Source organism: Triticum aestivum, chromosome 2D, assembly GCF_018294505.1.
Source record: "Triticum aestivum cultivar Chinese Spring chromosome 2D, IWGSC CS RefSeq v2.1, whole genome shotgun sequence".
Classification (NCBI taxonomy): Eukaryota; Viridiplantae; Streptophyta; class Magnoliopsida; order Poales; family Poaceae; genus Triticum; species Triticum aestivum.
In genome coordinates, this window is record NC_057799.1 from 181,120,594 (window position 1) to 181,147,025 (window position 26,432).

At 45.7% G+C, this 26,432-nt stretch overlaps 2 protein-coding genes across 3 annotated transcripts; one reads left to right on the forward strand and one right to left on the reverse strand.

Moving 5' to 3' along the window:
* Positions 1-2,055: 2,055 nt before the first annotated feature.
* LOC123052437 (uncharacterized) lies at positions 2,056-3,488 on the forward strand. The gene has a single exon (XM_044475613.1). It carries the CDS (start codon positions 2,181-2,183, stop codon positions 2,844-2,846), a length of 666 nt encoding a protein of 221 aa, XP_044331548.1. The 5' UTR covers positions 2,056-2,180; the 3' UTR covers positions 2,847-3,488.
* Positions 3,489-3,545: 57 nt separating this feature from the next.
* Positions 3,546-6,441, reverse strand: LOC123052435 (uncharacterized). 2 transcript variants are annotated; one of them, XM_044475612.1, is made up of 2 exons: positions 5,086-6,441; positions 3,546-3,850 (listed from the first exon to the last, which is right to left on the reverse strand). In XM_044475612.1, the coding sequence occupies exon 1, from the start codon at positions 6,299-6,301 to the stop codon at positions 5,090-5,092; it is 1,212 nt and encodes a 403-aa protein (XP_044331547.1). In that variant the 5' UTR covers positions 6,302-6,441; the 3' UTR covers positions 3,546-3,850; positions 5,086-5,089. The 2 variants fall into 2 exon arrangements, with proteins under 2 accessions (XP_044331547.1, XP_044331546.1); XM_044475611.1 differs by having other exon boundaries at positions 3,546-3,856.
* Between the last annotated feature and the right edge of the window lie 19,991 nt (positions 6,442-26,432).

Consider the following 26,432-nt stretch of genomic DNA (forward strand, 5'->3'; position numbering starts at 1 on the left):
GAATCTAGAAAATCTGGTAGTGCATTTTGTGCAGCCAGTCTACCTCAACTTTTTGAGCTTCTCCATCAACCACTTTGTTCTGTTGCCTAGAAGTTGAAGGGTATTTACCCACCTTGCCACTGATAAGTAAAAAAATGATCCATCCTTGAGCGAGCAAACGAACAAAGAGAGTGCCCCCCTCTTGAGCAAACAACCAAAGTCACTTGGCCTCCTTCCCGAGCACGACAACTAGGGTTCCTAGCCACCCCTCCAATACTGTCGGCCCTCTATCACGGGGCCCCCAGCCGCCGAAGTCTCCGCTACCTCAACGCTGGTACAAGAGCCCAACAGCCGCTCCCGCTAAGCAGCGCCACCACCTGAGGCATGCTGGCGACTGTTCCATAGGCAGGTAGCCACCACACCTTCCTTCTCCCTCCTTCCTCCATCTTACCTCACCCTCCCTCCCTCCCTCTTGCATCCTATATTTGTTAAAATATCCTAAAAATTTTAGTGGCCATGAGCTTTCACTTGATATCGCAGAATCCCATAGCCCACATGGCATAGCTCACAACGTGCCTGGTGATTCAAGAGTATTGCATCTTTTCCATCAAGATTATCAGAATAAAAATAATAGTTGAATTGCCATATTGTCATCATTCTCCTTTCCAACATGGTTGTTGAATTCCTTACCAACGTACAAATGATTGTTTTACAGTCAATTAGCATATAAACAATATTTTAGCCCCCTAGACATTGCAAAAAATTCATATCAAATATACAAGTTTATAGTTGTCTCAAATGAACAACTTTTAGCTTTTCCACAGTTCTCAGCTCACATCTTTCTTAGCTCGCATATCTTTTTCGAAATCCATAGCTCAACCAAACACACCCTAAGTCCATCGTTCCACCTCCAAGACCAAATAGATGGCAACATTTGCATCAAGTGTGAGTGCTTAGTCGAGCGTAACATCGTTAAACTTTGTAGCTCCCTAAGGTACACTTAGATCTTTATTTTGAAAAAGAAAATACTCTTTTGTAGAGGCATCGTCATGTAAGTCACGCTGCAGGGGGAGATGTTACTGTTGCCACCAACAACATATGCATCTGCGGGGCAGGAGGTAGCGAGACGTGACTGTAATGGCGGCATGGGGGTGGACTACTCCGAGCATGGGCACGATATAGAAGCACCTTGGATCTTGTTGACCTAGATCGAATGGAATATTTTTTTTAGAACATATAAACACTTCTGCGAATATTCATTTATGCACCCAAACTCATTTGATCTTGGTGAACAGTAAAATTAGAGATTTATTAGAATTTTTTTAAAAGATTAGTTTTTTTTCATAGAAGATGTTTGAGCGTGTAAGGTCCTTGCCAATTTTCAGTGTATTTGGACATCTGAGTAGCTCTCAGTAAAACAAAATCGTTCCAAATAGTTCATGAACAATTTTTTTTTTCACACACGCCCTGATTTTGTTCTTTTTTGCCGAGGGCTATTCAAATGTCCAAACACGCTGAATATTGGCACGAACCTCACACACTCAAACATCTTCCTTGCAAGAAAAAAAATCAGTTTTTTTACTCTTTCTAATATATTTTTTTGATTTCACTGTTTACAGACAGGAGCCTTTTTTTAGATCAGATCACATTAGCTCGGGAGCAATTTCACCGCTCTTTGTTATTGTTTTTTTTTAAGATCTGCTCCTTGTTATTGTTGGGAAGTTATTGTTGGGGAGTACTCCCTCCGTTTATAAATATTTATCTTTCTAGAGATTTCAATAAATAACTACATATGAAGCAAAATGAGTGACTCTACACTCTAAAATATGTTTACATACATCCGTATATGATACTTCATTTGAAATCTCTAAAAGGACAAATATTTAGAAACGGAGGGCAGGCAAATAGATGGATCAGGCCTGCTTAAAATTCCAGCAGCCCACATACACGTAGTGGCCTCCTCTCGAAAGAAAACAAAAAAGAACGTATACGTGACCTCAAAAGAAAAAAAAAGATGTATTTTGTTTTTTTCTCGGAAAAGACTACACGTAGCTTTGCCTCTACGCTACGTATGATTGTACAAATACGGCGTAGACGCTACGTATACGTATCTCTACGGGCCGCTACAGCCGATCTCGTCTCCTTCGATCTCGCGAAAGCAAACCCTAGCGCTCTCGCGAAAAGCTCCTTGATCCATCGCCATGGCGCCATCGGCTTCCGACGTCCTGCGCCTCGACGGCAACGGGAACCCGAGGACGCTCCGCCTCTTGGCGTCGCTCGTGGAGGCCGAGTCCCGCCGCTTCGCCGCCGCCGCCTCCGAGCCCGCGGAGAACGACCTCGTCCGGGCGTTCCGCGGCGGCGCGACCCCGGCCGTCCCCATCGCCGAGTTCCTCGAGCGCCTCCAGCGCTGCAACTACTTGTTTGATGGCGCCGTCTACGTCCTCGCGGCGGCGTACCTCGCGCTCTTCATGCGCAGCCCCGCCGCGCTCGAGGCCGGGATCGTCGTCGAGCCGGCCACCGCGCACCGCCTGATTTCCGTGGCGGTCCTGCTCGGTGCCAAGTTCAGCAGCCCGAGGTACTACGAGAGGCGGGTGGAGTCGTTCCAGGTATGCTCGGGCGAGTCCATCCGGTCCACCGAGCTGTGCCCGCTCGAGTTGCTGTTCCTACGCGCCCTCGACTACCGGGTCTTCATCGACGACGAAGAATTCCGGCGCTTCTTCAGGATCCTGGAACGCCGTCCAGCTCCAGCGCGCAGCGTGGCTTGTGCAGCGAAGAAGAGGAAGGCCGAGGAGGAGGTGGAACCACGCCGCGTGCGAGCTTGCCAGCTAGCCGCCCGCTACGGCATCTCAGGATTCAACCAGAGCTAAGTTTTCAATTCTCTCTCTCTCACTATTGCATCCTCGAATTGTTTCTTGCATTGCATTTGAATCATGCCACTCAGGAACTCACCACGCTTTCCTTCTGTCGCTTACTTGGTACTACTTACTGTCGTTTCTGTGTTTTCAATGGAGGTTGTTTCCGGTGGAGATCCATCCAGCAGAGGGAAGGAGTCAGAGGACGAGAAGCCAGAGCTCACAGCAGACGGAGATCAAATGTTCGCCTAAATGTCAAGTCTGTCAGATTGAGTACGACAAGGGTTAGTCCACTTGAGTCCACTGTTGTCGTCTATGTCTAGTCTTGGCTAAGAAGTAGCGTGTTACAGTCAGTTAATCATTACTCCCTCCGTCACAAAATAAGTGTCGCCGATTTAGTATTAAATCCAGACACTTATTTTGAGACCGAGGGAGAGTCCTTGTGTAAGATTCTTTTGATATATCAATAAAGAGTATTCGATGTTTTGCACGATGGCTTATAGCGTCGTGCAATTCACGTGTCCAGAAATTATTTAGCCCAAATCAGAGTCTAGTGTTCTCGTCTAGCTATTCTGTTACGATCAGCTATTCATTAGTACTGTAAGATCATCAAGTTTTCAATTTCAAAGATCAATAAAGAGTATACTTTTTGCTGGATTTGAAATCTTTGAAATATGCAAATCGATCACTGACCTGCATGGACAATTTACAGTATTTCCCTGTGTTCTTCTTTCATAACATAATAAGTCTTGAAGGAAACGAAAGGATTGTTCTCAGTCTCATGTCTAGGGCCAAAAGACATACATGTTCTGAGCAGGAAACAAGAATATATACTTATAACCCTGATGCACAATCGATTCACAATAATGCATCTTACACGCACACCTGCATTGACAACTGCTGTGATGGCCATGAGAATGTGGCCACATAATTAACCCAACACTTCATACAACAAGATCACACCAATCACTTTGAGTTCTGGATTCGAATGGCTGCTCTGGCTAGTGACTATGACTCCACTGAATCTGACACGAAAAGAAGACAACAAATCAGAGAACTGACAAGAATTCTCCACTAAAAAATGTATATGTGCAAACATGAACTGATTATAGGTATACATATGACCAAATATAAGAGCAGTTGGTAAAACTTATGAGAAATAGTCAAATTTTACATAAATAACAGGACTACACTGCAAATATATATTAATCTCAACTGAAACTGAGAAATGCATAGGCACTGGAATCATGTGTTTATCATCGTAACTATGCAATACAGTTGGAAACATATAGGGCAGAGAGATCACGGTGACCAACAAAAAAATGAATCACAAAATTAGATAAATAAAATTGATAGCTTCATAATAGAGACAATCAAACAGTAATCAGATATTGAGGGCTAAATATCTTCGAAGCACAAGTTCTTGCCAGTTCACCACTTTGATTGGTTCTGATGAGATTCAGAGTAATGATTCAGACTCTAAGTTGCAGCCATACCAGTTAATTTGATTTATTTCAAAATCATGAAAAATTACAGATGAGATGATGACCAAAAAAGTAATTTTGGTGACCTTATATCTATCAAGAAAAGTGGACAAGATAAGTCATGCTTGACTGGATTTTAACTTATATTCCTTCCCTATTAGATTAACCATAAAACACCCTGCATAATAGTTGGTTATTGTCATCTTGTTGGAGCCAAGACAACACACAATCTACCAAGGAAAAGCAATCACATCCAAGGAAGAAGACATGAAGCTTTGTCTGTTTGCTAGGTTCAGCTATGTGCCTACATCCGCAGGAGCCGCAGGGTCTCTGCCCAGATATATTTCTTATCATGGTTGTTCGAGTTACATCTCACAATTGCATACGTAAAAGGATATAAACCTGAGTATAGTACATTTACACAACTACTGCTTCCCAGATTAGGCAATCCCTTTATCTTTGCATATATTTGTCACACACAAAAGATTTAGTGATTTCTGCAATTCCACTTGGTCTCTGAATGGTGGATGGATATTACTTAATGACCTATGGTGTGGAAGACCCTTTCTTTACTTGTCTGAATAATCAAGATGGCAAGCAAATACTATCGCTCCTGATTTAAGTTAGTTCTCCCAGAAGCTCAGGAGAAATAAACACAACCCTTTAAACAAGACTTGCCTAATTCAATAATGAACTATCAAGCACCAAACAAGTTAGAATGTGATAACTATGCAGGTAGGGAGATAATTAGAATGCAACAGAGTATTTACCCCTTCATATTGTCTGTGACGACAGCGATGGTGGGAAGTTGGTATATATGTGTGCGCGTAGGATGTGATGCTTCAACCTGCAGACGCTCTCAAGCTGCAATGTCTTGACATCCAGTGAGAAACATTCCAAGTCTGACATCTCTAATGATGATGAACTTGGGGAGTCATCTTCTGATCTTAGTAGTAGCAAGTACCTCTCTGTTGCACCTCTCAGGAAATACCGGTAACCGGATTCCAATGGGATCGTCTTCTCCATCTGCCACTGGTTGAAACTCTGACCTTCGTTTTGCCTAATGGTATAGTAGAGGTCAAATGTGCCATCTGCATCGTGTTCACGGACAGCAAACATCCCAGGTCTGCCTTCCCCTGCATCCACAATGGCAATCGGTGGCCTTTGGCAGCCGGGTGGGAGGTCGGCAATGGAGAACTCCATCCTCCTGGTGTCAAGCATGAGCAATTTCTGCCTCCAGTCCATGACCCAGTAGAAGCAGGCACAAGCGTATTGTCGGCCGAAGAACACAGGGCTCTTGGACGACGCCGTCGACACGCCAGTGCCCACTAACAAATCGCCCCAGCCCTGAGACGCAACGGCTCGCCATTCTCCGGTGCTCGAGGAGAAGACGAAGGCGACCAGCTTCGTTTTGCACTGCGCCATCCAAATCACTCTGAATGCCGTTTCTTCCGCCTCCTCCTCGCCTGGGGGAGCCAGGAAGGGCTCGCACCAGCGCTCCAACTCCACGCGGAGCGGGTGCTCCACCGAAGCGGCCAGGTCGTCAGGGATTGGGGGGAGCTGGAGGCACCGCCGGTGGAGAGGGTCGCACACCGCGAGCTCCGTGAAGACAGGGGATTCCTCGCCAGCGTCGTCCTCGGGGGTGCGGTCGAGGAGGACACGGCCGTCGCGGACGTCCCGGACGATCCAGCTGTCGTGGGAAGGGAGGAAGGAGTAGGAGAAATCCGCGGCGAGGGAGACGGCGCGGGCGGCGGGAGCGGAGGCGTGGGGCGGGCGGGCGGGGTGGAAGCCGTTGTGGTTGAGGAAGCCGAGGAAGGGCCGGGCGTGGAGGGAGCGGAAGCGCCGGAGGAATGCGCGGTCCGTGACGAGCCGGCGGAAGGCGACGCAGGCCGCGGAGGCGCGGACGAGGTCAGCCGGGGTGGACAGCAGGAGGAAGATCTCCGCCAAGAGGTCGTCGGTGACCAGCAGGGAGCTCATTTCCGCCATTTCCTGGCTGGTCGCCGGTGGGGTAGATGAAGGAAGGAGCTTTGGCGTCGCTGAATCGGAACTCGGCAGCTGCGTTGGCCTGGAAGGTCAAATGTCTCAAAGTGCTTGCTGCTCGATCGGGGCAAAGTCCCAGCAATAAAATGGTTTGGCCTACAAAGTCAGAAGTGGTTACTCCCATGTGAAAGCGCACTCTGCCTCTTGTGACCAAGTCTCTCTCTCTTCTTTTTTTGTTTTTATTGCTTCTTTGCAAAAATAAATTATGTCATCATCCTGGAACCAGTAACGCATAAATCATGTCAAACCAAAACCGATCAATATCCGAATGAAACGGATTGAAACTTCTAGAAAAACATCTGTGGTGCAAAATTAAGGAAAAAAGTAATTAAAAAAAGAGAGAGAATTTGAGGCATGTGTGAGACCAAAGAGACTGATTCCTTTCTCCGGGCCTATTTCTTTGTTTGCGTCAGAGAATCCTGCACCCTGTTCGCAATCAATGCAAACTAACTTACGAACACATCTCTCCATAATCTATCCCTTTGTTTGACCGGTGGGTCCCCCCCCCCACCCCACCCCCTGATTCTAACCAATTCTGGACACCACAACTTGTAACTTAATTCCCGTAAAATCATCAGGTAGGAAGTCCGTTTGTTCTTTTTTGGAGAAAAAATCTTTTGATCTATTCATCAACTATTAAGGCAGTACAAAAAACACGAGAAGTAACATAAATTAAATCTGAATTCATAGATCACCAAGCAACAACTATAAGCATTGGAACGAGCCAAAGGCACATCGCCGTCATCGCCTCTCTCTTATCGACATTGGGCAAACTTGGTTGTAGTAGACAGTTGAGAAGTCATCGCACTAAGACCCCACAGGACCGGCGCACCATAACAGCAACTGTCATCGATGAAGAGAATCGCAGACAGATAGGATTTAACATTAGACAGACGAACGAAGACCGCATCGAAGCAGGTCCATCGAAGACAACCACTGACCGAGTCATGTGAGAACTGCCGGAGACACACTTTCACACGCCCTTTGACGTCACTACACACATCACCAGGGCGGGAGGTAAGCGTGAAGAACCTTATTCCATCTGCGGTGGCCACGTCTTAATGAGCATGACACAAACCCTAACCAAACTCGGAAGAACACCTAAAAATGGAGTCATCTCACCAGCAAGGGCTGTGATCCAGCATGCCTCCATGGCCCTAAGGCTATAGGAGACGAGGCTGACCAGTGGTTGCACCGACGGGAGGCAGAAACCCTAGTCACATGTTCGCCCGAGAGGAGAGACGAAGGGGTATGAGCCCTTTGCTATTTAATGTTTGTGATAAGTCTATTTGTTATTTAACTCTGAGTGTGCAATTCTATTTATTTATTTAACTCTCGGTGATCAAGTCTAAGCTGACAGGACTTACTCCTATTAACTTGAATGTCAATGAGGCTAATTTTTTCTTCTCAAAAGAATTGCGGTAAAAAGGGTACTTTCCTTTCAAGTATTTGGGGTTCCCCTATATTTTGGCAAAAAGGAACATCTACAGGCAATGAATGATAGCATCATTAAAATAATCTCTTGTTGGATGTGTAAGAACCTATCATGTAGGGGTTGAAGGAAATATGCCCTAGAAGCAATAATAAAGTTGTTATTTTATATTTCCTTATATCATGATAAATGTGCCGGAAACTTGGTACATGTGTGAATACATAGACAAAACAGAGTGTCCCTAGTATGCCTCTACTTGACTAGCTTGTTTATCAAAGATGGTCATGTTTCCTGACCATAGACATGTGTTGTCATTTGATGAACGAGATCACATCATTAGGAGAATGATGTGATGGACAAGATCCATCCGTTAGCTTGGCATAATGATCGTTTAGTTTTATTACTATTGCTTTCTTCATGACTTATACATGTTCCTCTAACTATGAGATTATGCAACTCCCGAATACCGGAGGAACACCTTGTGTGCTATCAAACGTCACAACATAACTGGGTGATTATAAAGATGCTCTACAGGTGTCTCCGGAGGTGTTTGTTGAGTTGGCATAGATCAAGATTAGGATTTGTCACTCCGTGTATCGGAGCGGTATCTCTGGGCCCTCTCGGTAATGCACATCACTATAAGCCTTGCAAGCAATGTGACTAATGAGTTAGTTGCAGGATGATGCATTACGGAACGAGTAAAGATACTTTCTGGTAACGAGATTGAACTAGGTATGATGATACCGACGATCGAATCTCGGGCAAGTAACATAACGATGACAAAGGGAACAACGTATGTTGTTATGCGATTTGACCGATAAAGATCTTCGTAGAATATGTAGGAGCCAATATGAGCATCCAGGTTCCGCTATTGGTTATTGACCGGAGATGTGTCTCGGTCATGTCTACATAGTTCTCGAACCCGTAGGGTCCGCACGCTTAACGTTCGATGACAATTTGTATTATGAGTGATGTGATTTGATGACCAAAGTTTGTTTGTAGTCCCGGATGAGATCACGGACATGACGAGGAGTCTCAAAGTGGTCGAGAGGTAAAGATCGATATATTGGAAGGCTATATTCGGACATCGGAAAGGTTCCGAGTGATTCGGATATTTTTCGGAGTACCGGAGAGTTACGGGAATTCGCCGGGGAAGTAGTGGGCCTTAATGGGCCATACGGGAAAGGAGAGAAGGGCCTCAAGGGGTGGCCGCACGCCCCCCCATGGGCTGGTCCGAATTGGACTAGGAGGGGGGCCTCCTTCCTTCTCCCCTCTTCCTCCTTCCCTTCCTTCTGTTCCACTTTCGGTCCACGTTTAGGCCTCAGGGAGCCACACGTGAGGGGGAGTGTTGACGTATAATGTGATGCCTAGTCTCTTCCATCAGATCGGTCTTTTGGTTGCATTGGCTAGAGCGTGCACTTCTACAATAGGAAAGGGGGGCCGAATCCTACCTGGACCGGGAGTCCAAGTAGGACTCCCCCTTTTGGCGCGCCCCCTCTAGGGCCGGCGTCCTCTTCCCCCCTCCTTTATATATGTGGGAGGGGCACCCCAAAGACACACAAGTTGATCTCTTAGCCGTGTGCGGTGCCCCCTCCACAGTTACTAACCTCGGTCATATCGTCGTAGTGCTTAGGCGAAGCCCTGCGCCGGTAACTTCATCATCACCGTCACCACGCCGTTGTGCTGACGGAACTCTCCCTCGGCCTCAGCTGGATCTAGAGTTCGAGGGATGTCACCGAGCTGAACATGTGCAGATCGCGGAGGTGCCGTGCGTTCGGTACTTGATCAGTTGGATCGCGAAGACGTTCGACTACATCAACCGCGTTACTTAAACGCTTCCGCTTTCGGTCTACGAGGGTACATAGACACACTCTCCCCTCTCGTTGCTATGCATCTCCTAGATAGATCTTGCATGTTCGTAGGAATTTTTTTGAAATTACTGCGTTCCCCAACAGTGGCATCCGAGCCAGGTCTATGCGTAGATGTTATATGCACGAGTAGAACACAAAGAGTTGTGAGCGATAATAGTCATACTGCGTAGCAACATATCACACTTTGATTCGGTCGTATTGTTGGATGAAGCGGCCCAGACCGACATTACATGACCGCGTTCATGAGACTGGTTCTACCGCCCTGCTTCGCACACAGGTGGCTAGTGGGTGTCTGTTTCTCCAACTTTAGTTGAATCGAGTGTGACTACGGCCGGTCCTTGTTGAAGGTTAAAACAACACACTTGACAAAAAATCCTTGTGGTTTTGATGCGTAGGCAAGAACGGTTCTTGCTAGAAGCTCGTAGCAGCCACGTAAAACTTGCAACAACAAAGTAGAGGACGTCTAACTTGTTTTTGCAGGGCATGTTGTGATGTGATATGGTCAAGACGTGATGAGATATAAATTGTTATATGAGATGATCATGTTTTGTAAAGTTATCGACAACTGGCAGGAGCCTTATGGTTGTCTCTTTATTGCATAAGATGCAAGCGCCATATAATTGCTTTACTTTATCGCTATGCGATAGCAATAGTTGCAAAAGCAATAGTTGGCGAGACGACCATGCGACGACACATTGATAGAGATCAAGATGATGGAGATCATGGTGTCATGCCGTTGACGATGGAGATCATGATGGTAGTTTGGAGATGGAGATCAAAGGCACAAGATGATGATGGCCATATCATGTCACATATTTTTGATTGCATGTGATGTTTATCTTTTATGCATCTTATTTTGCTCAGTACGATGGTAGCTTTATAAGATGATCCCTTACTAAATTTCAAGATATAAGTGTTCTCCCTGAGTATGCACCGTTGCGATAGTTCTTCGTGCTGAGACACCACGTGATGATCGGGTGTGATAAGCTCTACGTTCACATACAACGGGTGCAAGCCAATTTTGCACACGCAGAATACTCAGGTTAAACTTGACAAGCCTAGCATATGCAGATATGGCCTCGGAACACTGAGACCGAAAGGTTGAACGTGAATCATATAGTAGATATGATCAACATAGTGATGTTCACCATTGAAAACTACTCCATCTCACGTGATGATCGGACATGGTTTAGTTGATATGGATCATGTGATCATTTAGATGACCAGAGGGATGTCTATCTAAGTGGGAGTTCTTAAATAATATGATTAATTGAACTTTAATTTATCATGAACTTAGTCCTGATAGTATTTGCATATCTATGTTGTAGATCAATAGCTCACGTATAGCTTCCCTGTTGTATTTTTGATATGTTCCTAGAGAAAAATAAGTTGAAAGATGATAGTAGCAATGATGCGGACTTGGTCCGTGATCTGAGGATTATCCTCATTGCTGCACAGAAGAATTATGTTCTTGATGCACCGCTAGGTGACGGACCTATTGCAGGAGCAGATGCATACGTTATGAACGTTTGAACAAAGCTCAGTATGATGACTACTTGATAGTTTAGTGCACCATGCTTTATGGCTTAGAACCGGGACTTCAAAAATGTTTTGAACGCCACAGAGCATATAAGATGTTCCAAGAGTTGAAATTGGTATTTCATACTCATGCCCGTATCAAGAGGTATGAGACCTCTGACGGTACTTTGCCTACAAGATGGGGGAGAATAGCTCAACCAGTGAGCATGTACTCAGATTGTCTGGGTACTACAATTGCTTGAATCAAGTGGGAGTTAATCTTCCAGATAAGATAGTAATTGACAAAGTTCTCTAGTCACTATCTCCAAGTTAATAGAACTTCGTGATGAACTATAATATGCAAGGGATGATGAAGTAATTCCCGAGCTCTTCGTGATGCTGAAATCGACGAAGGTAGAAATCAAGAACGAGCATCAAGTGTTGATGGTTAACAAGACCACTAGTTTCAAGAAAAAGGCAAAGGGATAGAAGGGGAACTTCAAGAAGAACGGCAAGCAAGTTGCTGCTCAAGTGAAGAAGCCCAAGTCTGGACCTAAGCCTGAGACTGAGTGCTTCTACTGCAATGGAAACGGTCACTGGAAGTGCAACTACCCTAGATACTTGGCGGATAAGAAGGATGGCAAAGTGAACAAAGGTATATTTGATATACATGTTATTTATGTGTACTTTACTAGTGTTTATAGCAAACTCTAGGCATTTGATGCTGGTTCAGTTGCTAAGAGTAGTAACTCGAAACGGGAGTTGCAGAATGAACAGAAACTAGTTAAGGGTGAAGTGACGATGTGTGTTGGAAGTAGTTCCAAGATTGATATGATCATCATCGCACACTCCCTATACTTTCGGGATTAGTGTTGAACCTAAATAAATGTTATTTGGTGTTTGCGTTGAGCGTGGATATGATTTGATCATGTTTATCGCAATACGGTTATTCATTTAAGTTGGAGAATAATTGTTGTTCTGTTTACATGAATAAAACCTTCTATGGTCATACACCCAATGAAAATGGTTTGTTGGATCTCGATCGTAGTGATACACATATTCATAATATTGAAGCCAAAAGATGCAAAGTTAAATAATGATAGTGCAACTTATTTGTGGCACTGCCGTTTAGGTCATATTGGTGTAAAGCGCATAAAGAAACTCCATGCCGATGGGCTTTTGGAATCACTTGATTATGAATCACTTGATGCTTGCGAACCATGCCTCATGGGCAAGATGACTAAGACTCCGTTCTCCGGAACAGTGGAGCGAGAAACTGACTTATTGGAAATAATACATATTGATGTATGCGGTCCGATGAGTGTTGAGGCTCGCGGCAGGTATCGTTATTTTCTGACCTTCACAGATGATTTGAGTAGATATGGGTATATCTACTCGATGAAACATAAGTCTGAAACATTTGAAAAGTTCAATGAATTTCAGAGAGAAGTGGAAAATCATCGTAACAAGAAAATAAAATTTCTGCGATCTGGTCGTGGAGGAGAATATTTGAGTTACGAGTTTGGTCTTCATTTGAAATAATGCGGAATAGTTTCGCAACTCACGCCACCTAGAACACCACAGCATAATGGTGTGTCCGAACGTCGTAACTGCACTTTATTAGATATGGCGTGATCTATGATGTCTCTTACCGATTTACCACTATTGTTTTGGGGTTATGCATTAGAGACAGCTGCATTCATGTTAAATAGGGCACCATCTAAATCCGTTCAGACGACACCGTCTGAACTGTGGTTTGGCAAGAAACCTAAGCAATTGTTTCTTAAAGTTTGGGGCTGCGATGCTTATGTGAAAAGGCTTCAACCTGATAAGCTCGAACCCAAATCGGAGAAATGTGTCTTCATAGGATACCCAAAGGAGAATGTTGGGTACACCTTCTATCATAGATCCGAAGGCAAGATCTTTGTTGCTAAGAATGGATCCTTTCTAGAGAAGGAGTTTCTCTTGAAAGAAGTGAGTGGGAGGAAAGTAGAACTTGATGAGGTAATTGTACCTTCTCCCGAATTGGAAAGTAGTTCATCACAGAAATCAGTTCTAGTGATGCCTACACCAATTAGCGAGGAAGCTAATGATGATGATCATGAAACTTCAGATCAAGTTACTACCGAACCTCGTAGGTCAGCCAGAGTACGTTCCGCACCAGAGTGGTACGGTAATCCTGTTCTGGAAGTCATGTTACTAGACCATGACAAACCTACGAACTATGAGGAAGCGATGATGAGCCCAGATTCCGCGAAATGGCTTGAGGCCATGAAATCTGAGATAGGATACATGTATGAGAACAAAGTGTAGACTTTGATTGACTTGCTCGAGGATTAGCAAGCCATTGAGAATAAATGGATCTTCAAGAGGAAGACGGACGCTGATAGTAGTATTACTATCTACAAAGCTCGAATTGTCGCAAAAGGTTTTCGACAAGTTCAAGGTGTTGACTACGATGAGTTTTTCTCACTCATATCGATGCTTTAGTCTGTCTGAATCATGTTAGCAATTGCCGCATTTTATGAAATCTGGCACAATGGATATCAAAACTGCATTCCTTAATGAATTTGTTAAAGAAGACCTGTATATGATGCAACCAGAAGGTTTTGTCAATCCTAAAGGTGCTAACAAAATGTGCAAGCTCCAGCGATCCATCTATGGACTGGTGCAAGCATCTCGGAGTTGGAATATACGCTTTGATGAGTTGATCAAAGCATATAGTTTTATACAAACTTGTGGTGAAGCCTGTATTTACAAGAAAGTGAGTGGGAGCACTACAGCCTTTTTGATAAGTATATGTGAATGACATATTGTTGATCGGAAATGATGTAGTATTTTCTGGAAAGCATAAAGGAGTGTTTGAAAGGAGTTTTTCAAAGAAAGACCTCGGTGAAGCTGCTTACATATTGAGCATCAAGATCTGTAGAGATAGATCAAGGCGCTTGATAAGATTTTCAATGAGTACACACCTTGACAAGATTTTGAATTAGTTCAAGATGGAACAGTCAAAGAAGGAGTTCTTGCCTGTGTTGCAAGGTGTGAAGTTGAGTAAAGACTCAAAACCTGACCACGACAGAAAATAGAAAGAGAATGAAAAGTCATTCCCTATGCCTCAGTCATAGGTTCTATAAAGTATGCTATGTTGTGTACCTAACCTATTGTGTACCTCACCATGAGTTTGGCAAGAGGGTACAATAGTGATCTAGGAGTAGATCACCGGACAGCGGTCAAAATTATCCTTAGTGGGTACAATAGTGATCTAGGAGTAGATCACCGGACATCGGTCAAAATTATCCTTAGTGGAATAAGGATATATTTCTCGGTTATGTAGGTGATAAAGAGTTCGTCCTAAAGAGTTACGTCGATGCAAGCTTTTACACCAATCCGGATGACTCTAAGTCTCAATCTGGATACATATTGAAAGTGGGAGCAATTGGCTAAGAGTAGCTCCATGCAGAGCATTATAGACATAGAAAATTTGCAAAATACATACGGCTCTAAATGTGACAGACCCGTTGACTAAACTTCTCTCACAAGCAAAACATGATCACGCTTTAGTACTCTTTGGGTGTTAATCACATAGCGATGTGAACTAGATTATTGACTATAGTAAACCCTTTGGGTGTTGGTCACATGGCGATGTGAACTATGGGTGTTAATCACATGATGATGTGATCTATCAGTTTTAAGTCACATGGCGATGTGAACTAGATTATTGATTCTAGTGCAAGTGGGAGACTGAAGGAAATATGCCCTAGAGGCAATAATAAAGTTGTTATTTTATATTTCCTTATATCATGATAAATGTTTATTATTCATGCTAGAATTGTATTAACCGGAAACTTGGTACATGTGTGAATACATAGACAAAACAGAGTGTCCCTAGTATGCCTCTACTTGACTAGCTTGTTTATCAAAGATGGTCATGTTTCCTGACCATAGACATGTGTTGTCATTTGATGAACGGGATCATATCATTAGGAGAATGATGTGATGGACAAGACCCATCCGTTAGCTTGGCATATTGATCGTTTAGTTTTATTACTATTGCTTTCTTCATGACTTATACATGTTCCTCTGACTATGAGATTATGCAACTCCCAAATACCGGAGGAATACCTTGTGTGCTATCAAACATCACAACATAACTGGGTGATTATAAAGATGCTCTACAGGTGTCTCCGAAGGTGTTTGTTGAGTTCACATAGATCAAGATTAGGATTTGTCACTCTGTTTATCAGAGAGGTATCTCTGGGCCCTCTCGGTAATGCACATCACTATAAGCCTTGCAAGCAATTGACTAATGAGTTAGTTGCGGGATGATACATTAGGTACGAGTAAAGAGACTTGCCGGTAACGAGATTGAACTAGGTATGATGATACCGATGATCGAATCTCGGGCAAGTAACATACCGATGACAAAGGGAACAACCTATGTTGTTATGCGGTTTGACCGATAAAGATCTTCGTAGAATATGTAGGAGCCAATATGAGCATCCAGGTTCCGCTATTGGTTATTGACCGGAGATGTGTCTCGGTCATGTCTACATAGTTCTCGAACCCGTAGGGTCCGCACGCTTAACGTTCGATGACGATTTGTATTATGAGTTATGTGATTTGATGACCGAAGTTTGTTCGGAGTCCCGGATGAGATCACGGACATGACGAGGAGTCTCGAAGTGGTTGAGAGGTAAAGATCGATATATTCGAAGGCTATATTTGGACATCGGAAAGGTTCCGAGTGATTCGGTATTTTTCGGAGTACTGGAGAGTTACGGGAATTCGCCGTGGGAAGTAGTGGGCCTTAATGGGCCATACGGGAAAGGAGAGAAGGGCCTCAAGGGGTGGCCGCGCCCCCCCCATGGGCTGGTCCGAATTGGACTAGGAGGGGCGGCGCCCCCCTCTTTCCTTCTCCCCTCTTCCTCCTTCCCTTCCTTCTCCTAGTTGGAATAGGAAAGGGGGGGGGGCGAATCCTACTTGGACCGGGAGTCCAAGTAGGACTCCCCCTTTTGGCGCTCCCCCTCTAGGGCCGGCCTCCTCTCCCCCTCCTTTATATACGTGGGAGGGGGGAACCCCAAAGACACACAAGTTGATCTCTTAGCCGTGTGCGGTGCCCCCCTCCACAGTTACACACGTCGGTCATATCGTCATAGTGCTTAGGTGAAGCCCTGCACCGGTAACTTCATAATCACCATCACCACGCCGTCGTGCTGACGGAACTCTCCCTCGGCCTCAGTTGGATCTAGAGTTCGAGGGACGTCACCGAGCTGAACGTGTGCAGATCGCGGAGGTGTCGTGCGTTCGGTACTTGATCGGTTGGATCGCGAAGACGTTCGACTACATCAACCGCGTTACTTAAACGCTTCCGCTTTCGGTCTACGAGGATACATAGACACACTCTCCCCTCTTGTTGCTATGCTTCTCATAGATAGATCTTGCGTGTTCGTAGGAATTTTTTTGAAATTACTGCGTTCCCCAACAGGGGTATGTTGTTTTTCTCTGTTCTTGTATCACTAGCATTCCTTCTTATATGATGTACTCCCTCCATTTTTATTTACTCCACATATTAGATTTGACTGAAATCAAACCTTGTAAAGTTTGACCAAGATTATAGAAAACAATATAAAAATTTACCATGTGAAAGTACATTCAATAATGAATCTAACGGTATTGATTTATTATTGTACATGTTAATATTTTTGTTTCTAAACTTTGTCAAAATTTACAAAGCTTGACTCTGACCAAAGCTAATATACAGACTAAATAAAAACGAAGGGGGTACATGATCAAGTTTCTCAAATGGGCTATTAATGCATGTATGTCCCAATGTTTCACTTCTCCCAGGAAAATATGATGATTCTCATAAATACTCCCCCTGTCAGGAATTACTTGTCGTGAAAATGGATAAAAATGGTTGTATCTAGAACTAAAATACGTCTAGATATATTCATTTCTGCAGAAGTAATTCCGGACTTGTCGTGAAAATGGATAAAAATGATTGTATCTTGAACTAAAATACGTCTAGATGAATCCATTTCTGCGACAAGTAATTTCTGACAGGGGGTATCAACTACTTCTCCGATCCAAAATAAGTGTTGTGGCGTCGAATCAGAGGGAGTACCTAATTGGGGTTTGGTTTCTAGGGTGGAAAGTTGATGGTTTAGGTGTCCCTGATCGTAGAGAGTTTACTATGACATTGCTTGCCCCCAATGGTTAGGGAAAAAGAGTGATTAACTACCCATTAATCAATACGGTTTTGCTCGCAACAATGAAGCTAGGCTCCCATTTTGATGGGATCTTTGATGAAAGCATGCGTTAGGAAGAGTTTAAACAAAGAGAAAACATGCAGAACAGAGCCACGCTGAGAGACGGGCGCGTTGGAGTGGACATACACGTAACTCGGTGTGCGCGTCTTCTCGGTAGAGGCGGACAACGAGGCTGTGGTGACGATGACAATGTTGCTCTGGCTCGATGACCTCTTTAGCTTCTTGCCCGCGTTCTTCGCCCCACCTCTATTTCAGCCGCGGGCATGATCATTGTCTCCTAGTGCCCTCCTCGCCGACCGGTTCTAGGTTCGGATTCGGGTCGACGAGGCCCAGCGTGGCCTTGAGGGTGATCACGCCCTGCGACATTGATTTGCGCGAGTAGATCGCCGGTGATGTCTTGGCACGCTTGATGGTGCTATAAGCAGAGATCTGCTCGAGGCCCCTGGTGGGCATGGGAGGAGCGGTGTCGGCCTTGGTCTGCAATACCTGAGAGCGTGCATGGAGGCGACGGTCGTGGGATGATTAGATTGGGGTGGCGTGTTTTCTTTTTCAGCCGCTGCGTGGGCACGTGGGCTCGGGAGTCTTTCATGTTCGGAAATGTTGCATGGAAAACAAAAAAAATCTACGCACACACAAGATCTATACATGGAGATGCATAGCTACGAGAGGGGGAGAGCATCTACATACCCTTGTAGATCACTAAGAGGAAACGTTTATCAACGCGGTTGATGTAGTCGTACACCTTCACGATCTGTTCTGATCAAGCACCGAACATACGGCACCTCCACGTTGAGCACACGTTCAACTCGATGACGTCCTCGCCTTCTTGATCCAGCAAGAGGTACGAAGTAGTAGATGAGTTCCGGCAGCACGACGACGTGGTGACGGTGGTGGTGAAACTATTTTCATAGGGCTTCGCCAAGCACAACGAATTTAGAGCGGAGGATGAACCAGAGGGAGGAGACTAGAACCACATGGGGCTTCTAATTATGAGGATTAGAGGTAGCTAGGGCTAGATCTAATTAGTCAACTAGGACCAACTAGAACTAGAACTAGATCAACTAGAGGAGGCTCAAAAACTTGTGTTCTAGGGGCTAGCCCTGTTCATCTATTTATATGTTGAGCCCTTGGGTCGTTACTTGGGGGAGAGTGCCTCCCCAAAATCGGTTTGGAATGCAAAGAAGAGTTCTTCTCGGATTCTAGCACCAGGCGCCACGGTCCTCGGCGTCTGGCCCAAACTCCATGGTCCTCAGCGTTTGGCCCAGGGACAGACGCCAGGGTCCCTAGTGTCTGGTCCCTGACCTCCACAAAACTTTCTTTTGCACCAACCTAAAACCCCATGGGCCTTACCCCTTGGCCCAATCAAAGTTTCCTCGCACCAGAACATTTTTGGAAACATCCCTATATCAATTTTTAACTCCGGACCATTCCGGAACTCCTCGTCAAGTCCGTAATCTCATCCGGGACTCCGAACAACATTCAGTCACCAACATACATGTGACACTCCCATTCGACCGTACACTAACAATACACGCAAATGTGTACGATCAAGATCAGGGACTCACAGGAAGATATCACAACACAACTCTAGACACAAATATAAATAATACAAGCTTCATATTACAAGCCAGGGGTCTCGAGGGCTCAAATACATAGCTCGATACAAAAGCGAGTCAGTGAAAGCAACAATATCTGAGTACCGACATAAGTTAAAGAAGACTGCCTTAAGAAGGCAAACACAAAAGCAACAACTCTCGAAGAGGCAAGGCCTCCTGCCTGGGACCTACTAACTACTCCTGGTCGTCGGCGGTCTCCACGTAGCAGCAAGCACCTTCGAATAGTAGCAGACGTCAGCGGTGGCATCAGGCTCCTGGGATCCACCATCTGGTTGCAACAACCGAAAAGAAGAAAGAAGGGGGAAAAGGGGGGAGGGGCAAAGCAACCGTGAGTACTCATCCAAAGTACTCTCAAGCTTCAGATCTATACTAAGTATGCATAGGTATCAAAGGAAGGTATGTATCTGTGGACTGAACTGCAGAGTGCCAGAATAGAGGGGAAGCCCTAGCCTATAAAAGACTAGCATCTTCAAGCAGCTCCAAGCATCTTGCAACAAGTAGAAGAGTAAAGAATAGCAATTTATATTTAACAGGCATGTTGTAGCATTAATGCCCAGAGATCCTTCCTCGACTCCCTGCGAGAAAGCAATCCCGGAGCCAACATATCCAAGTATCCATTTCTAGTTGTAATAGATCAGGATACAAGTCTGAACGTCCGTTACCGTGGACACGACTATTAATAGATAATCTTCCCGGCAGGGGTGCACCACATTACCTAACACGCTTGATTACTCTAGCCGGACACACTTTTCTAGGTCAATGCCCGGCCTCGGAAGATCAACACGTTGTAGCCCTACCTAGGCTCAGCAGAGAGAGGTCCCCGCCGGTCTACATCCTAAGCACTCCGGGGTCTGGGCCCATTGCCCGTTGCACTCCGGGTCGTTGCGCGCAAGGGGATACTAGCACCAACTCTACCTGGATGGCGTGATCCGGCCCGACCACAATGCTGAACTAGATGTCCGACAAAGCTTTGGCTGATACTGCGACGCCGAGGCCCATAACTATTCTCGCGTGGTGGTTAGTGCGTAAAGGCCAGAGGCCAACTCAGAACAAATACCCAAACCATTAATGTATTAGGGGCTTGAGGAGACGAGCAGAGACTCACGATCGATGTGACCCCGTCGCCCCGTCTCATGGACTTACGGCAAGGGCCCAGAATTCCCGGCCGTGCCACGTAATTATCTGGCGGGTGCTCTCCGGGCCCGCCCGACTTTCACAAAGGTCTCAAGTAAAGTCAAGGTAACCGTGTGTCCAAACATCAAGGGGGAAACCCCGAGGAATCACCCTTGGTGGATTCCACTCGATGTAATCATCAAGGTGAACGTAGGAGGAACCACCCTCGAGGTTCACACTTGAGGGGTTGCACGACAGAGTCATATCGGAAGTGGCCAAGGAGGAATCACCCTCGATGACCACGACCGAATAGCTACACTACAGAGATCTCATCAGGAGTGATCTACGAGGTATCACCCTCGGCACTCGATGGTAACTCTGTAGAGTCGAGCAACAAAAGGGGTGTGATGTGATGTGAGGTGTCGGACTCTGGTCGTCGATCACGTTGATTGAGTCGTCCATGATGAAACAAGGGCAACAAGGACAAGGTGGGTGTCACTGATGGATCACTAACCAACCTATACTAAGCAGTTTAGGATAAGCAGGTAGGTAACAATAAACAGGTTACAAAAGCAGGCTATGCATCAGAATAGGAGCAATCAATTACAGTAGAAAAATCTAATGCAAGCATGAGAGAATGGAATGGGCGATATCGGGATGATCAAAGGGGGGGCTTGCCTGGAAGCTTTGCTGAAAGGGAAGAAGGGTCGTCGACGATGTAGTTGATCACAGTCAGCAGCGGTCTCGGGGTCTACCAGAGAGAAGAGGGGGGAGAAACAGTAAGTACAGATCAAATAGTTACATGAAATGACAATATGCAAAGCTAGGGTGTTCTAACGCATTACTACGCAATACCGGTGAAGGGGGGAAACATCTGGGAAAGTTTTCCCGAAGTTTGGCATTTTTGGACAGATGAAACGGAGGGGGACGGTTGCAGGTTGGCTATGCTAGGGACATGTGGCAGACAAACAGGCTGCGTACTCAAATTCGTCTTGTCATTCTGAGAAACTTTCATGTATAAAACTTTTTCATCTGACTTACGGTTAATTTTCTATCATTTTTCAAAGATTTGAACAATATTCTAAAATTACTCTTAATTCGAAAATAATTGTTAAAATGCTAGGGGCACCCAGTACATGGTACACAAAAGTGCACCCAGTGGCTGATAGGTGGGTGAGGGGGTCCTAGTTGACCAGTCAACGTTTGACTGGTCAACAGGGGGTGGGGCCCCTGTCATTGAGACATTTAACTAATTATAGACTAATTAGCTAGTAAATTAAATTAACTAATTTTTTTAATTAATTAATAGTATTATTTATTTTTATAAATCTTCTTTTTTTTAACAGGAAAGGGGGCTGGGGGCCCCACTGGGAAGTGGCCCATAGGCCAAAACGGGCACGGGCGTAATGGATCGAAGCCCCTGGGGTGCGGGTGCAGCTCGCCCGAGCGTTGGGTGGGGGAAGCCGGGCATGGGCCCCGGTGGCCAGGGGCCGCGCAGGCGCCGGCCGGAACAGAACGGTGGGGCAAAGGGGAGGTGGCCGGCGTCGAGGCGCGGCCGCGGGTCAAAGGCGGAGCATGGGACTGTGGGGCGGCGGGCGCGTACGGCGGGGCGGTGGGCGACTGCGACATCGGTGGGGAAAGGCGGCAGCGGCAGCACAACGGGGGCAAAGAGAGAGGCAGAGAGCAGCGGGGGCAGCGGTCCGCGTGGGCAGCAAGCAGCGTGGGGAGGAGCCAGCAGCAGTACAAGCAGTAAGCAGCTACAAAGCATGAGCAACAATAGTCAGCGAGCAGCAGGCGCGTCAAAGCAGTAGCAGCTAGCAAGTAGCGGCAGCACTAGCGCACAGGGGCGGCGACGAGCGTCGGCTGGCCTGGGCGAGCAGAAGGCGAGCGCGGGTATGGGCGCGCTCAGGGGCCGCTAAGGCAGCAGGCGCAAACAGCAGCAAGCGGCAGCAACACGTACATAGGAGCTCAGGCTCCGGCCATGGCAAGCGGTGGGCTTCGGTCGCGACGGCAGCGATGGCTAGGAGCACAGATTCGAGGGGCGGAGAGAGGGGAAGGGAGTGGGGGCTCACAGCGGCCCTATGGAGGTGCATAGCGGGCTTGGGGGAGGCTCGCTGGTGCCGGGGATGACGACGAGGACGACGACATCTCGAGGTTGAAGACGATCTCGCCCGCATGAAGCAGAGGCGCCCGGCTCGGGCCCATTGGCGTAGGCAACGGAGGGGAGCAGGACGGAGCTGGCGGGAACGGCGGATGGACGCGGGGGCGTCGGTGGCCGCGGTAGAGCGTGGTGGCTGGCGACGGGCGCGTCAGGTGAGGAGGAGCGGGAGAGAGTGAGAGAGTGGGCGAGGGGGGAGAAATATCTAGGAGGAGGCCTCGGTGGAGGCCTTATCCTCTCCGGGCGTCGCCGTCGACGCGGTTCGGCAGGGCGAGCCCCTCGGTCGGATGAGCAGTGCAGGGGGAGGAGATGACCGCACGGGGGAAAAAAGTGGGATGGGCCGGCCAGCTGGCCGATGGGGCCTGCCAAGCGGCTAAGGCCCAGGTAGAGAGAGGTGGGGTTCCTTTTCATTTTATTTAAACTTTTTATATTTCTGCTTTATTTAGATTAGGGCATTAAACCACTAGTCAAAAATGTTGGTTCACCACGAATATTAACAAATGAAAATTTTCCACCTGATGAACATTTTATTTAGACATTTGAAAACTTTTGAGTTTGACTTGATTTTAAATTAGAATTTGAATGGGGTTTGAATCAACGTGAGTTTAATAACAGTAATCGTGATGACGTGGCATCATTATCAGGGAATTACTATACTTTAATTATTCGGCCATCACAATTCTCCTCCACTACAAGAAATCTTGTCCTGAGATTTAAGGGGTGGAGTAAGGGGAAAAGACTCGGGAAGGACGGAGCTCAACACAAGATAGGTACATGGGGACTATCTCAGCCAACATGGCATAGAGGCATCTCTCGAGTTGAAATTCAAGAAAGTCATCGAGAGCAAGGTAAGGAGGTGCAATAAGAAGCTTCAACCGGGTAGGCAATTGTTCGTTGCCTTAAATAGAGGGTGAATGGGATTCATAGCATCGAGAATAAGTATTGCATCTGATACCAGAACAGATCACAACAAGGTGGCTCGTGAATTACATACGAAGCCAAGCGCGAGGAATAACTTAGAAAACAGGGATTTATAGGAGAGTCAGGTTTCGATCCTGTGGAACTGTGGGTTATGGGCCCACCATGTGGGTTAACAGTAGGAAGGCGCTAATCAATTTGCACGGTCGTGATAGCAAGGCAGGTCAGAGTATCGCCTGTCAGTTATGTCGACAATAACGTCGGTACCAAGGACGAGGGACGAAAAGAACCATTTTCCTGCTCGTTAAGACGAGGCGAACCAATAGGCAAAGTTCTCGTCCATCGGTGGCTACCGAAATTTCATCAACAATAGTAACAAGGTCTTGCTGACAGAGTTTGTACACTGAGGTGTTTACATAAGCAGGGAATTATCACTGCTCAAATATGTTAGGTCAAAAGAAAGGTTAAACAAAACAATGGAAAGGAAAGTGTAGACTCGAATTATTTATCAGTGTTCTCGAGTGTCTAGCAACTCAACACACGTGGAAATTGGAATCGACGAGAAATAATAGTTGATGAAGATCTCATAAAAAGTTATGTAGGTCCGTGATATTCTCGGGATACCAGAGGGTAATACTCGAAGGTAGAACAAGACAGAGGTTGGACAGGTGAAAAGATTTACAGAAGACAAGTACTTTAACTCGTCCGAGGAATGGGATCAAAGAAGAACAATATGGTCAGAACCATGGTTGCAAAGGACCAAATATAGATACAAGATGAACTTATCACAAGGGGATTATTATTATAACAAGAAGCTTCCATGATAAGTTCCACATCGGGTCCATGGGCATGAACACAAAGGTTCAAGGTCGACTCCCACTTCATCAATGCATAACCTTCCATTTACTTCTCGTCTTTGACGAAGTTGTAGAGTCAAACTTCACGAGTAAATAACTCAAGATCGGAGTAGAGCATGATTGAGGAAGCAGAAGATACAATTTACCAAAGGCATTATGTATCGGAGGAAAATCTCACAAGGTTACTACATCTAAAAGACACTGTCGGATATAACCCCACAAAGGATCTAGTGGTTCACAAGGGATCTGATGTGAGCATCGGTACTCAACCAGAAGAAGAAAGAATGCAAGGATATCAGATTGTATAAACAACTGACTAACTATAAGCTCAAATGGAAGGGAATAATGATTTCCAAAATGGGGGATCAGAAGCAGAGGCTCTGATCAAAGATAATTAAGTAGAATAGACATAGATCGACAATCAATCAAGGTTTGATTTGTCAAACACCAGCTTATGTCCGGGGTGACGTCTGAGCAGAAGGGAGAATTCTAGTTGTGATTTATGATTGCAAGCATTCACAAACATATCAAATCAAATGTTCAAAATGATGATGACAAAGGATACTACTGAATATTGCCAGACATATGGAAAGTATCCATAATGCAATCAGACAAGTATTTGCAAAGCAATAGTTGGAGAGGATTATCGGAAGATCGGATAGTATTTCAAAGTATCTTGTGAAACACATGAACAACGATGGACGAATGGATACTCGGCAAGCACGAGTAATTATCCGTAGGGGTATTCAGGTGGCAAAGGATTGCAAGGCAGTAGGCACAAAGTATTCTCAGAACAAAAGAGAGATTTTGAGGGTATCTTGTAATAACAAGAGCAACTGGGATAAAAAATATGAACAACAAATGTAGGATGTTACCCACAAGGATTTATCGGTGGTAGGGATCGCAACGGCAAAGGGCACAAGGGTCTCGAGAAAATATCAGAGAGTATCTTCAGAATACTCTGGTGCACCAAGCAATCATCTGGAGTGAGGGGCTCTCCGGGAGAAAGTATATACAAGAATCTCGAGTTAGAGTTAACAAAATCATTTAACCAGAATAGAAGAGAGGTCAGATTCCCAGAGTATAGACGAGGAATAAAATATCCTAATAACCCCCAATGGTGACGTGGGCCCGTAAGCCACACAGCCATGCTAGTAAATCAGTTTTTCAATTACTAGACTCAACTTCGGCCAAGGAGTTGGAAAGGGGATTCTTACAGGCAGTCGGCTCTGATACCAACTTGTGACTCCCCCGATTCAACCGTACACTAATCATACATGCAAATGTGTACGATCAAGATCAGAGACTCACGGGAAGATATCACAACACAACTCTAGACACAAATATAAATAATACAAGCTTACAAGCCAGGGGCCTCGAGGGCTCGAATACATAGCTCGATACACAAGCGAGTCAACAGAAGCAACAATATTTGAGTACAAACATAAGTTAAACAAGACTGCCTTAAGAAGGCAAACACAAAAGCAACAACAATCGAAGAGGCAAGGCCTCCTGCTTGGGACCTCCTAACTACTCCTGATCGTCGGCGGTCTCCACGTAGCAGAAAGCACCTTTGAATAGTACTAAACATCGGCGGTGGCATCTGTCTCCTGGTATCCACCATCAGGTTGCAACAACTGAAAAGAAGAAAGAAGGGGAAAAGGGGGAGCAAAACAACCGTGAGTAATCATCCAAAGTACCCGCAAGCATCAGATCTATACTAAGTATGCATAGGTATCAAAGGAAGGTATGTATCTGTGGACTGAACTGCAGAATGCCAGAATAGAGGGGAAGGCCTAGCCTATCAAAGACTAGCATCTTCAAGCAGCGCCAAGCATCTTGCAGCAAGTAGAAGAGTAAAGAATAGCAATTTATATTTAACAAGCATGTTGTAGCATTAATGCCCAGAGATCCTCCCTCGACTCCCCGCGAGAAAACAATCCCGGAGCCAACATATCCAAGTATCCATTTCTAGTTGTAATAGATCAGGATACAAGTCTGAACATTTGTTACGTGGACACGACTATTAATAGATAATCTTCCCTGCAGGGGTGCAAGACGTTACTCAACACGCTTGATTACTCTGGCCAGCCACACTTTTCTGGGTCAATGGCCGACCTCGGAAGATCAACACGTAGTAGCCCTACCCAGGCTCAGCAAAGAGGTCCCCGCCGGTCTACATCCTAAGCACTCCGGGGTCTGGGCCCACCGCCCGTTGCACTCCGGTCATTGTGCGCAAGGGGATACTAGCACCACCTCTGCCTGGATGGCGCGATCTGGCCCGACCACAATGCTTAACTGGACGTCTGACAAAGCTTTGGCTGA